The 14397-nt window shown below is 29.3% G+C and overlaps 2 protein-coding genes and 1 long non-coding RNA gene across 5 annotated transcripts; 1 reads left to right on the forward strand and 2 right to left on the reverse strand.

Moving 5' to 3' along the window:
- Nucleotides 1-890: 890 nt before the first annotated feature.
- On the forward strand, nt 891-1941 carry LOC103492356 (uncharacterized). The gene has a single exon (XM_008452685.3). It carries the CDS (start codon nt 1426-1428, stop codon nt 1795-1797), a length of 372 nt encoding a protein of 123 aa, XP_008450907.1. The 5' UTR covers nt 891-1425; the 3' UTR covers nt 1798-1941.
- Nucleotides 1942-2656: 715 nt separating this feature from the next.
- On the reverse strand, nt 2657-4513 carry LOC107991136 (uncharacterized). The gene is made up of 2 exons (XR_001763029.2): nt 4168-4513; nt 2657-3962 (listed from the first exon to the last, which is right to left on the reverse strand). It is a non-coding gene; the product is annotated as an uncharacterized LOC107991136 (long non-coding RNA).
- A 6859-nt stretch (nt 4514-11372) lies between these two features.
- On the reverse strand, nt 11373-13375 carry LOC103492357 (protein ELF4-LIKE 4). 3 transcript variants are annotated; one of them, XM_008452686.3, is made up of 2 exons: nt 13073-13375; nt 11373-12065 (listed from the first exon to the last, which is right to left on the reverse strand). In XM_008452686.3, the coding sequence occupies exon 2, from the start codon at nt 12024-12026 to the stop codon at nt 11682-11684; it is 345 nt and encodes a 114-aa protein (XP_008450908.1). In that variant the 5' UTR covers nt 12027-12065; nt 13073-13375; the 3' UTR covers nt 11373-11681. The 3 variants fall into 3 exon arrangements, with proteins under 3 accessions (XP_008450908.1, XP_008450910.1, XP_008450909.1); XM_008452688.3 differs by having other exon boundaries at nt 11373-12045; nt 13073-13369; XM_008452687.3 differs by having other exon boundaries at nt 11373-12060; nt 13073-13368.
- Between the last annotated feature and the right edge of the window lie 1022 nt (nt 13376-14397).

Genomic DNA, 14397 nt, shown 5'->3' on the forward strand with positions numbered 1-14397 from the left:
AATATTTTTAACAATTTTTTTCTTTTTTTTACGATAGTTTTAGTTTGAATTTGTTTTGTATTATCATAAACAACAAAAAGCTTAGAAAAATGATTTTATTTAGTTTTTACAACTTCAAATCTTTAATTTAATTTTGATTTAGATTATTTTTAAAAGTTCATACAGACATGAAGTTTAGAATTAATTAAGAATTTTACTAGACAAAAAATTTTAATTGATGTATGATATAATAATTAATGAATTTTGAATATGTAAGTGTTATATTACACAATAATGAAAGTTGAGAACTTTTATGGGTACTCTTCAAATTTCAAAAACCAATAAACAAATAAAAAGTTTAGTAGTCGAACTTTTAATTTAACTTAACAAGATCCAATTATAAATTTAATCCCTAAAATTTTATATGTCTAATTACTTTCTAAACAGTAAATTTAACTCTTAGATTCTTACTCTTCCAATTTTGAAAACCTATTAAATATGCAATCCCTCCAATTAGGAAAAAGTTGGAATTTAGCTATGGCTTATAATAAGAATTGTTTTTATGAATTAGGTCAAAGTTTCATAAATAGTCCCTAACAGAGATTTCAGATTTTATCAAATTACAAAATTATTTTTGAAGTTTAATCAAATTATATTACTAAATTCTAATCTAAAATCCATCTACAAATTAAAATACAATATAATATTACTCCATTTTTAGGCTTCCCAAATCTACACTGCAAATACAGCTTTCCAAAAGCTTGACTTCCTAAACATGCACCCTAAATACGGTTTTTTTTTAAGAGACTTGGCATTTTCAGGTTTAATATTCCAAATTTGCACGTCTAATGACCCCCTAAGATTTTCATTACATCCGATAACCAAATCGTAAACACTACACCAAATTTGCATCTTAACCAAAGCATTTTTTGATAGATTAGTGCATGAAGCATAAGCAATCTGCACAGTGATCGGTTGAAGTCAATTTTCTAACCGAACTATCATCAAACTGACTCTGATTAGTTTTGTAAATTAGATGTTAAAACCAACCTCTCCCATCATCGGCCAGTGGTGGATTAGTTTTATTGTTTAATTTCTTATAAAAATATTGTCCAGCCGTAGGAAGGGAAGGAACGAACAGTAACGTAGAGACTATGGAGGCCCAAAAGAAGGCCCAAAATTATAAGAAGACCCTACCGGAGGATTTGAAAGGAGATGATGATTGGACCAATAAGATAACCTTATCCACCAATAAAGCATTCAGAACTTGCCACGTCAGACCAACATCAAGATTTCAACCTCACCAAAAATCCCCAATTTCCACCGCTTCTACTTCTCACTGGCCCACTCCCAATTCCCAAAAATCCCCTAATCCCCAATTCACATCTTCCTCAATTTTCCACAAAATCCTCAATTCCCTTCACCTCCATCCATTTCATCCCATCAATGGCTTCCACTTCCGCTGTTTCAATGGCCTTACCATTCACCCACGCCACCCACAAACCACTCTCCAACGACGCTTTCTTCAACCCATTGCCTTCTTTTAAGTCCCGCAAGCCCATCGCTGCTGCTCCCATTTCCAACGGAAGGATCGTCGCCGTTCGATCGTCGTTGAAGGAGAAGGCTGTTGCTGGAATCACGGCTGCTGCTCTGGCCGCGTCGATGGTGATCCCAGAGGTTGCCGAGGCTGCCGGATCCGGAGTGTCGCCTTCGTTGAAGAACTTCTTGCTAAGTATTGCGGCAGGCGGAGCGGTGGTGGTGGCGATATTTGGGGCGGTCATCGGCGTCGCGAACTTTGACCCGGTGAAGCGAAGCTGAGTGGAAATGTGAAGTAAAAGAAAAAAAAAAAGAAAGTAAATTGTAATTTTTGTGTCTTTCGTTTATTTAATCGTTGTGTTTGTGGCAATGTATGGATTTTTTAGCTGTAAACCTTTTTCATTCAACTCTAAATTTCTTCATCAATCTCTTCATTTATGCCCAAATGAATCTTTATTCATCTCCTCAAATCACAAGATTTTTAATTAATTATTTATCAATCCTTATACCCTGAACTTAAAATTTATGTTTAAATAAAAAAAGGTAAGTTATTTTAAATCACAAGAGTTTTTATAGCAAAATATAATCGTATCAACATCTTTTTTTTTCTTTTTCTTGGGGTGAAGGGATAGTTATAAGTTTCTGTGTTGTGCATTTTAAGTATTCATTCTACTTAATAGTTTCTATTCTAATGAGACTCAAATAATAAATTTAGAAGGGGCATTTTAAATCTAAAAAAGTCTGTCCACCAATTGAAAGTTGGAGATTTAAATTTGACTATAAATTTGCTTTATGGCTCAACAAACAAGAATATTGATAGGTTATAGAACGATTTAGGGACTAGTTAGGCATCTTTTCAACCCATGAAAGCATATAAACATCACAATAACTTAAGTTTAATATCTAATATCTTGTGATTGTGGTATCTAGACATAAACTCGAGTCCATAAGACAAGGAAGAACTGTGGCTTGAGAGAATAAGGATTTGTTACAAACATTTTCCTTTTATCATCGATCAATAATTCCAGTTCAAACATGTACAAAGAGATGGTCATTAAACAACTTGTTTGCAGAATTTTTTTTTTAAAAAAAAATCCATGAGAAATCGAAAAAATAACAGAGAAAGCCAAGTCACCAAGACTGAAACACAAGGGCCGTAGTTGTACAATCTATGAAACAGAACCATTTAGAGCAAGATCGTTATAGAGACACAACAAACTGCAACTTACCATGTTCATCACTGGCCATCTTATTCAACAAAGTGAACTCCGCCCACCTCCAACCTCCCATCATTCAACATATGCATGCCATTATTTTCTTTTCTTTTTTTCATGTGTACACTACCTAAGAAAAACCGCCGATGTCAAAAACGTTTCTGACACCGATTGAATCAAAAAGCTTCACACACTCCACCATCCCTTCTTCGATACTCCCCAATCCTCTCAGCCCTAACCATCTCACCAACGTGAACTTGTTATGTAATATGTTTATATGCATGATATATATTAAATTTCTTTTACTAAATAATCAGTATCTGTGCTTCCTAGCACACTAGGCATCATGTTGCACGATCACCACGAAATCTGTTTCGCTTTTCTAGGCCACCACATAGTAGGGAACAATGAGAAATTCATAATCAGTAGAGCCTGTACACGGTCAACTTCCATTCAAATTTCAATATTGACCGAGAAGGACCAAGAAAAACTATTCCCACGGATACTCCAAAAGGAGCTAATTGTGAAAGATGAAAGCTTTTTAGTTCACTTCTGACAATTTCCAAATAAAGCAACTAACAAACTTGGTAAGAAAATAACATCAAGGGTGGAGACATAGGCATTTGAAGAAATATATTTGTGACAACTTCTACTAGAAAGAGGTACAACCTTTCAAAATGTAGAAGCATCACAGTGGATGTTGTCATCTTCCGACACAAAAATTGGTATACAAAACAACCTATTTGCTTTATGGATGACTGGAACATATCAACTAGTCAAAACATGATTATTCACTCATTCAAAAAAGAGAAAAAAACTCAAAGTAGCAATAATCAAATTTTCAAACAGAGACATCTGAAATGTGTCGACAACCTCTACTTGAAAAAATGGAGGGAATTTCCAGGTCTTCAAAATGAATAGAGGATTGCCTAATTCATATCGTCATCTTCCGACACAAATTTGGTATAGAAATATCCTATTTGCTTTATAGATGACAGAAAAAATATTGCCTCGTCGTTGAAAAAGAGAATGATCGATCTAATCAATGAGAAAGATAACCATGTTTGTTATCAATCACCTGTACACTTGATGTAGTAAAAAGTCAGACAAGGATGAAGAAATTTGTATCCTCCTTGTGTTACAAAGTCAAAACAGTTTCACAAAGAATAATGGTATGGAGGAACTTCATTTCGTCATCCTCAGACACAGAGTTGATACAAGATAACCAACCTGCTGTAAAGATGACAAATATTGAAACAAAAATGAATCAGTATAAGGGAACAATCCTTCTATAATACTCCATTTTAATCTCAAACCCTCTTGCTAACAAGAAAAGAACAACCATTGAAGCAAAATATATCACAGAATATTCAATCAATGAAAATAAATCACTACTCCATCAAACAGACGGACAAATAAACCAATCTGATCGATTTACCCAATCAAATCCAATGAGCATTTGAAAAACTCACGGAATCAAGCTTTACAACAACTGTAATTGACGAATCAGCAACATCAGAGCAAACCAAAGACGAAGAATTAACGTCTACAGATCACTGTAATAACTCAAAATCATGAAATTAAAAAAGATACAAACAATTGAACTATGAATAAAGATTAAGAACTAAAGAACGGTAGGAGAAATGAGAGCATCGTTCATCATGAAGTTGGAGGAAGGAATGTTCTTGAACTTCTGAAACCCTAATTTGGGTGCCGTAGGGTTCTTTGGCGAAAATTGGGATCTTATAGGAATTAGGAAACAACGACTGAGGTTATTTTTAGGGTTTTCATTCTTTCTTTTTTTTATTGTTAGAAAAATAACCCAATTCTCGAGAGTTTTTGAAAAATACCTTTTAATTTAAAGATGGCTTAAAAAAATTTAAAACAAATCCATATTAAAAAAATTAATCATTTTTATATAATTTCTAAGTTATTGAATTAAAATTTCGATCGAATATTTCTGTGTTTCTTAAGATTTGATATCAACGTAAAATAATTATGAAATATAAAATTAAGCATAAAATGGCGCTATTTTGTAGTTTATCAAATAACGTTAAAAAGAAAAGAAAAAATTCTTATCGTTGTTTTAATATATTGTGAGGGTCATAAATCTCAAAATAGAAATAACATATATATATATATATATATATATATATATATATATATATATGAAAAAAGACAAAAAGAAAAAAAAAAGAATATTGGTAGATATAATACAATAAATTTTTGTTGTTAATATAGCAAAATTTAAGTTCATGCCAGTAAAAATAGATCATATCGCCGATAAAAGATATGTTTTAGTTTATATATTTTTAACATATTCATTTTAGGTTTAATTTTAAACAACTAATTTATTATATTAAATTAATTTTTATTATTTATTGTCATTATTAAAATAAATTTAAAAAAATAGTCAAGGTAAGCCTCTAATCTAAAAATTTATGAACAAAATAGAAACTTAAATTAAAATTTCTACCTACCACAAACTTAAAATCCAAACATAAAATTGTAACATTTTAAAATTTAAAAAACGTTATTATTAGGGGTTTGTTCAAAACAATCATTTATTTTATTATTTTCAAATATAACAAAATTGATCAAAATAACTAAAATATCTAAAAAATATCACATTCTATCTTCGATGAAACTAATCTATCATGTCTATCACAAATAGATGGTAATATTTAATTATATTTTGTAAATTTTTTTAGAAACTCTTTTATTTAAAATAATTGTCATTATCATTTTGTTTAATGTTATTTTCAAAAATAGAAAAAATGAAATAAAATATTTTAAAATATAACAAAATCTATCAAACTACTCTAATCTATCAGTAATAAACTCATGTCTACACTACAATGTTGACATTCACACCCAATTATTCCTTAATAATAATCTTCACCCAATCGATCTAAGACCTATTTTATCTCGATCTTCGAATGTCATTTCGAAGAATATGTGAAAATTTAGGGTGTGTTTGGTACAAGGATTTTGGAAGTAGAAGTATGGAGTTATAAACTACATTTCTTGTTTGGTCTAAGAAGTTAGTGGATCACGCTACTAAAAAAACGTCAAATTTATACATTATCAACTTCTTACGTAGTGGATTCTAGTAGTTTTGAATCTTTAAAATTCATAATTTTTATACATGGCTATGTCACTCGCACCTCAAACACTGTTTTAGGGACTGCTTAAGTAATTAGTTTAAAATTAAAAATATTCGATTGATTAGGTTAGATTTGTTGTTGATCGGTAATACATCCCTCTATCTCTCTATTCTCACTTTAAAATCTCATATTTTTCTTCCAAACCCTTTTTGTTTTTTTAAGTTGTGAAAAACTTTAAAATGTATGGCAGGTGAATTATGAATTGCATATGTGGTGATTTTTCTTTTTTTAATATTAGAAAGTGTCTTAAGAAATGATTTATTTGTTATAATTATTTTATTTAACAAAAAAAGTGTATGAAATTATATATAAAAAAAAAAAAACTTTAAAATTATGTTGCTTATTGGAACGTAACATTTTAAGATAACGTTTTTAGATAAATGTAAAAAAACAAAAATAAAAAAATAAAAGATGAAATTGCTCAATAAATGTAAAAAATGGAAATCGAGTCTAGATGTCACGATTGAATTCTTTGATAAATACGAGAAGTAGAAAAAAATACGAGAACATTTAGTTTTTCAATGAATGTACAAATTTCAATAGCAATAAGTTTTTTAGTACTATTGGTCATTAGAGTACCATACTCCCTATGTCCGCATCATAAAATTTCCTTTGCAAATATTTGTGAACCTCATGTATTTATGTTAGTGATTTTTTCCCTATTTTCTTAAAAGTGCGTTAGCTTAGCATTATATGACACACAACAAGTGGAGATAGTATAACAAACTTTTACTTATCGAAATTGAGTTGTTTACATCAACTTAAGAAGTTAGTGGGTCAAACAGCCTCTCATTAATTTGCATTTTTGATTTATGGAATAAAAAGACTAACTTGATATGATAGGACAATCGTTTGTTGTTTCGGCTATTTATTAATGGTGTGTGAGTTTATTAAATTATTGACTGTGGTAGTGATTTCAAATTTAATTTTAAATGTTTCATTTATTTTAATTACAATAGTGGGTGAGGATTCAAACCTCTAAGCTTCCTCTAATTCTAATACATGCGATGCGTTGTTTGAGTCACGTTCAATTCGATTTAAAAGTTTCAATTGGATATCATGTAATTTTAGGTAACACTCTTACAAATAAAAATATTTTTATCAATTAAACCCATAAATTAATTATCCTATAAATTAAAATTGTAAACATTTTTTTAATTAAATAAGAGATATGAAACCGAAGAATTATATGACAAATTAAAAATCGCATGTATGTGAATTACAAATGAACAAGCAACCCAAAACAAATGTCAGTTGCAATTATATACTTAAACATGCAAGTGTTAATATCAAACTCTCCAACTTTACACAATTGTGGAATTTGTACTCAAATACATTTTAACGGTAAGAACCAAATCCTCAAACTTATAAATCGTTAACATTAGGTTCTCAATATTTGCAAAGTTGTAGAAATTGACCTTTAAACATTATTCATTTAAAAAACAATTAATTAATTATATATATAAATCATGTGAAATCGTTTTTAGACTATTTTCAAATATATCAAACTTAACCTAAACATTTACAAAATATAGCAAAATGTGATGAACCGCGATAGAACAAGATGGACTATCACGTATACCTATCTTTATCATAATAGACACAGATAGTAGTCTATCAAAATAAATTATGATATTTTATTTTATTTGTAAATATTTTTAGAAGTTTTATCATTTAAAATAATTTTTTCTTTTTTTACGATTTAGCTTGATATTTTTAATACACTACCTAACGAAAATTAAAAACAAACATTTATAGGGAAAATAATAGAGACCTTTTGAAGCTTAGCAATTAAATATCTTTGAAAGCATGGTCAAGCTTTTATTTATAAGTTGTTGGAAAAAAAAAACACAGGGACTAAAAAAAGTAATAATAATTAAACAAAAATAGACTTTAAATTAAGTAGGACCCACAAATTCAAGTTTCAAGAAATGGTCGAATACTAAATAATATTTGAAAATTCGAATTACAGATGTATTGGTCACTAAAACATACTGTATGTCAATTGAATTATGACTAATTTAATAATAAAATTTCAATTAAACCTAAAGTTCAACGAGCGAGGAAAATAACATTATGTATTGATCATTGACTAGTCATTTTGACACGTGGAAATAATGTAAAAGATAAAAATGGAAACTTTAACAAAATGAGTCAAAGTTAGCTTAGCAATGCTATTTGATATAAATCTTCTTTCTTTAAAGTTAAAGGTTTAGTTCTCTATTCCAACAATTACATTTTTAGATATCTTTTTTTGTGAAACTATGAAAACCAAATACAAAATAACATAGAGTCAAATAGTCGTAGAATGAGATAACTTTTCTTCAAAATTTTAATAAACGAAGAAAGAAAAAAAATCCACAAAAAAAATGTATAAAAATGATTGATTTTGACCTAACCTTATTTAATCATATCAATTTAAACCTTAAATTTATAGAACTATAAGCAATTTAAATGCTAATCCATTTACTAATTTTATTTCTAACCAAAACAACCAAATGTAAATTTTTTTCATAAACTCATAAAAAGAAAAAAAAACTTTTTTCCTTTTATATACAAGGAAGCTCACTTTCACCAATATACAATAACATTTCAAAATTTCATAAATTATAATAGAAAAAATAGCTCTATTTTTCTCTAAGAAAAATCATCCCGTCAATAATTTTAAGTATTTTATAATTCATTAAACTTGACAACTAAATATTTTTTTAAAATATTTATAAAATATAACAAAACTTCCTGATAGAAGTAGATAATAATAAAATATTTAATTTTATCGATACCTATCCGAATTTTGTTATATTTATAAGAAAAAGTAATTTAGTATATCAAATTGGACCCACCATAACTCTTGTTGTAAAATTAAAAAAGAAAAGAGAGAGAAGATGTTGGTATGAAAGGCACGTGGGTGGATTATTGTTGTTATTATTATTATATTCCAACAACCATAGTATATGAACTCAAATAATTATGCTTTCTACCACTTCATAATTTCATATTACCCCTTTTTCAAAACCCAACAAATTTTCAATCTCTTTCCCAACCACTTTTCATGGAAACACTTTTTTCTTTTTTTTTTTAATTTAAATTTTGTAATTCCTTTTATTACCATTTTATCTTAAAAGGAAACTTCAACAATGATGGAGTTCATTTCAATTATTTTCCAAAAGGGGTATTGGTAGTAGAAAATGGGAAAAACAAAATTTGATTGATTTTAGTTAGTTCCATTGGTCTAGTTGTTTTAAGTATAAAAACATAATAGTAAATATTATCAATTATGACTTTGTTCGATTTTTCGTCTCAAGTTCATAATTGCTCTTGTCGAATGTCTGAATGAGGTCAATTCTCGAAACGCTCAATTCATGATTGTCTTTAGATAAATATCATGTATAGTTGCACAAGTTTAAGGCACCAATTACATATTTCAAAAGTTTACCCGTGGATCTTAATTTTTTAACTTAAAATAAAAAGAAAAAAAACACACACATACATTACTAGTCTCGAGTTGTTTTCATTTGTTATTTTATTTTTAAACGGTTACTCTTTTAAGTTTTTAGTTTGATTTCAATTTAACCCTAAACTTCAAGATATTACAATAATCTATTAAGAAATTTGATTTTCGTTCAATTTGGTACTTAGATTCCAAATTTTTGTCTTTAGCAATAATGCCTATTGGTAAATTTAAGAAGAATTTAAATTAATTAGAATTTAAATCAATTAATTAAGTTTCATTGTTTTTTTTTCTTGTCACTATTTAAAATTCAAATTCACTTTATAGTTTTTCTTAAATCTAAAAGTCATTATGTTAATAAAAATTTAAAATTAAAAGTGCAATATCTTCAAACTTAGGAATAAAATCAAAACAAAACTTAAATCTCAAAACTAAATCGTAACATTTTCAAACTTAGAAACCAAATAAAAACTAGACTGAATTAGATATATGTATATGTTTGTGTGCACGCGTATATATATATATTAAAAATTATGTTTTTAAAAACTAAAAAGCATCCAACTTCTTGGGGTTTGTTGGGCATAAACTTAAGTACATCTAATATCATAGTCAAAAAGCATAGTTAGATCTCTCAACTATACAACTAACTATACACTCAATAATTTCAATGAAAAAACCCAAAATCAAGTTTATATGAAATGGGCCCACTAGAAAAGAAAGGAAAAGTTCAATAAAAAAGATAAGAAGGAAAAGAGATGGTTGAGGAATCAAATCATCATCAAACAAGACTTATAGGACATAACTTGTTTTTCTTTTTTTCTTTCTTTCTTTTTTTTTGAAGAATATACCTTTTATAAGTTGAGAGAAGGAAAAAAAAAGTGTGGAATTTGAACTCCTGTTCCTAACCAACGTTTAAATGTCGATTCTGATGGAATATTTTTTTAGAAAAATATTATTAGTGTCATTTTGATGCTTACTTTTTGTGGTTCGTCGATTTTTCTATTCCTCATATTCACACCTTTGAAATATCGACCATGTCCTAACCCACAAAACATGTCCTTGTTTTGGTACTTTGTCTTCTAGTTAAGAATGGCTGTTTTCACATCTCTTTCTTATCTCTTTAAATCTTAGTATTTTGTTTGAACTCCCTAAGGAATACTATAATTTGCAAAGCAGAACCCAACCAAGAAACAGTAACTGATAACATAGAATGAAATGCAAAATATTTCCATATCTAAATCCAAAACAAAACAAAACCCAAAAGAAAAAAGGGTCAAAAAGCCAATCATCCTTTATCTCAGATTCTGTTTGGTTGGTGTGTGATGGAGAACAACCAAACAGAAACTAAGCTAAAAGCTGTTATTTTTATCATCAGTTTCTTTTTCAATTCCCACAGCAATTCTGTAGTAAACACAGTTCATCACAATCATGGATAGTAAAAATCATTTAACAGTAAAACTTTCTGAGCAGAAAGCAACAGCAGAGATTTGAAGTTCTTGGCTTTTCATAGAAGAAGACCCAAAACAGTAACCTATAAGCTGAACTAATGGCTATGGCTATGAATGTTGAGGGAAATTTGGGGAAGAAAGCTAAAAGCCAGATGAGATTTTGGCCCGAAAAATGTTGAAGAGAGAAGTTTTGTGAAAAGGGCATCTTATAAAAGCTTCATTAGAAACATAAACGTTGAAATATGCTTTTAATGATTTAAAATATGAAAATTTGCATTTAAAGGCGTAAAACAATTTTGAGTGATTAAAGACTTTGTTTGAGAGTGATTAATTTTTTAAAAATAGAAATGTTTCATCAATAAATGAAATTCGAACCTAAAGGTAATTACAAAAGTGATTCTAACAAATTTAACGTGTACTCAATGTTCTGAAAAGTAGTTTCAAAAGTTAAGCAACTCAAAATTATTATGTTCTCATCAAACACATATAAGAAACTAAAATAGGAAAGAAAGTGCTACAAATCAACTCAAAGAATCTTTAAAGTACAGGGAATAAAAGTTGGAACCAAGACCAGAAATCAGATGAGAATTTGATGCTTAATTTTGTCAAGTAGATCCACAGTTAGGCAGAAAAGCAATTAAATACAGAATCAGGACAATTATTTTCTCTAAGCAATGCAGGAGAGGGATGATAATGACGATAATGACGACGACGATGATCAAGAACTAAGTAAAAACTAGATAGCTAAATCATACAAGAAAGTTACAGAGAATCTATTTGATATACTAGCCTTTTTGTTTTTGACAGAGATGAGAAAATATGTTTGTTCTTCCTCCTCCTCCTCTCCCACCATGCCAAAGAATGGAGAAGATGAATTTTTGTTGATTTAAGCAGCCCTATTTCTCTTCTGACCTGCTTTTCCATCTGATTTCAAAGCGCCACTTGAATCACCTTCTGAAGAAACTTCCATGGATCTGGTGAATGAACATGATAGATCAGCATATAAGTCAACAACCCTCCTGATATTGTTGTTTAATTCTCTGATCAGACCCACATTTCTGTTAAGATTGTCCGGGATTTTTGACTCGTGATTCTGGTTTATCTCACTAATAAGCAGCTTGTTTTGATCCAATATGTTTTGAACTTGAACGAAATTCTTCTGAAATGTTTGTAAAATCTTGCTATCAATCTGTGGACTACTCCCAAGCCCCGAAAATGTATCACCCTCCATTCTTTTACAGATCAGAATTCTATCAAATCACAACCTTCTCTGCATCAGAACATGGAAGAACAAGGAGAAAAAGAAGAAGAAGAAGAAGAAGAAGAAGAAGAAGAATATCATGAGAAAGAGATAATGACAGTTCATTGGAATGTAATTCATGAATTTCTGTTTTAACTAAGAATCCATAAATGTGAAGAAACATGTGGTACTTTTTTATGATATTTGCTTTTTTTTTCCTGTTAATTTGAAATGTAACCACATGAGACAAGAACTGTAGAAAGAAATCATGATAACCACAGTCCAGTTTTGAAACAGAGGAATCAGATAACAAAGATGGAGGGTTTTAAATTTTAATTATATGGTTTTCTTTTTTAAAATTGATTTATGATGAGATTGAGAAAAAGCAGAAGCATTTCCATAAAAGGGAACCTTTTTTAATGTGCTCAGAGAAAACCCAACTAAGGCTCAGAGTTCTAAACAACAGATATCCCAAAGACCCAAAAAAAATCAGTCAATGATGCAGAAATATGAACCCATGAGGAGAGCACCTCAATAGAGACAGCATTATTGATCCACTCAATTATATATTCAACCTATAAACTCATCAACATATTAAAATAATCAAAATCCCAATTGACATACAACAAAAATCTTGAGACTAGGAAGGATTCTAGCCTCCAAATTCCCAAACCCATATCATATAAACTCCAATTTCAAACCCCCCCCCCCCCCCCCCCCCCCAACAATCACAAATCCATCTCCAACCCAACAAACCCATTTGAACAAAATCCATAACCCATAAGCCAAAATCTTCAAATTACAACACCAATTCCAAAAAATCTCAACAAATCAGTTCTTATTTCTCACAACAACAACAACAACAACAGGCATATAAAATCAAAATCAATGTCTCAGAGAACGCATAATCAGTCTGAAAAGGGAAACTCACAAGTCATCTACAAACAAGAAAGAAGTGAAATAATAGATTGATTATGATTTGTGATTCCTTTTTTACTGCTAAAATAGAGATTCGGAAAGATTGAAATAGTTAGTACCTCGAAAATCTGGAACATTATATTGGGAGAGAAGAAGAGATACAGGGATAGAAATGAGAAGAACTCAGAAAAGAAGAGATTTCCCAAAGGCAAAAAAATAAAGGATGAAAAACAAAATCAAGAAATACCCAGAAATCTAAAAAGAAAAAAGAAATAGAAAAAATAAAAAAAGGATCGCCGCTTCAATCGAATCTCCCAAACAGGCCCCTACCCTCTGAATCCTTGAGAATTACAACAGAGAGAGGATTTTAGAGAGAGAAACTGAAAGAGGGAAAGTGAGAGAAATAGAAAGAGGGAGGAATATATAGGATTTGACAGTCACGCTCTAACCCCTTCATATACAAAAATTAAAAAGATAAAAAAAAAATTTAAAAAAAATTGAAACTTTCTTCTTTCTATATATTATAATAATGTAGATCCACCTGTTGAGAAATTATTGTAAATTTGTGGCGATTATTTTGCGTCGTTGGATGTACAAAAGAGTTCGTAGAAGAAAGCATAATGTGGTAACTTAACAACAATATATATACACCTCAAACTCAAGCTGAATATAGCTCAACTATTTTTGTACAATAATATTAAATATTTTTAACATGGTTTATTTATTTATTTATTTATTTATTGTAAATTCAAAACAATGGGTGAGTTTAATCATTTAAAAAGGATTAAGGTGAAGATAGGTATAGGTATATTAAAAATAATAATTATAAGAAAAGATGAGAATTAAATTGAGAGAAGGAAAGAGTCAAATGATAAATTAATTTGAAATGATGATGAGATGTATGTTTAAAATGAAAATTGAATATGATATAACAAAATCTAATAATTTATCTTAAAGAAAAAAAAAATAAATAAAGTGAGATGTTGGAATAAAAGGCTAAAATAAAATAAAAATGAACTCAAAAGGAAAAGAAAAGAAAAATCTATCTCTCCACCGTTGTATTTTATTTTATTTGAAAAAAGAAAAGAAAAGAAAAAAGAAGAAGAAGAGAAGAGAAAAGAAAAGAAAAGAAAAGAAAAAATGTTTATTATTGGAATATTGATTCGGGGGGCTGCAATCGGGTGTGTTTCGCTGAGATGCAAATCTGGGATTGTTTCTGGGGGTGTCCACGTGGAATTAAATGTGGACAATGGTATATAAATTAAAAGAATAATAATAAAACAAAAACAAAGGGGGAAAAATAATAATAATAATAATAATAATAATAAGAAAAAAAAGGGGAGTCTCTGACCAAGCAGGATGTGGGGTCCACCGTAAAAAGAGTTTCGAAAGAAAGAAAGCAGTTCAGAAAAATAAATGAAAAGAGAAAAAATTGGTTTCGCAT

This window comes from Cucumis melo, chromosome 2, assembly GCF_025177605.1.
Source record: "Cucumis melo cultivar AY chromosome 2, USDA_Cmelo_AY_1.0, whole genome shotgun sequence".
NCBI lineage: Eukaryota > Viridiplantae > Streptophyta > Magnoliopsida > Cucurbitales > Cucurbitaceae > Cucumis > Cucumis melo.

What these genes read in the sequence shown, in the direction of transcription:
- LOC103492356 (XM_008452685.3), top strand. Translation starts at nt 1,426, where the DNA reads ATGGCTTCCACTTCCGCTGTTTCAATGGCCTTACCATTCACCCACGCC.
- LOC103492357 (XM_008452686.3), bottom strand. Translation starts at nt 12,026, where the DNA reads ATGGAGGGTGATACATTTTCGGGGCTTGGGAGTAGTCCACAGATTGAT.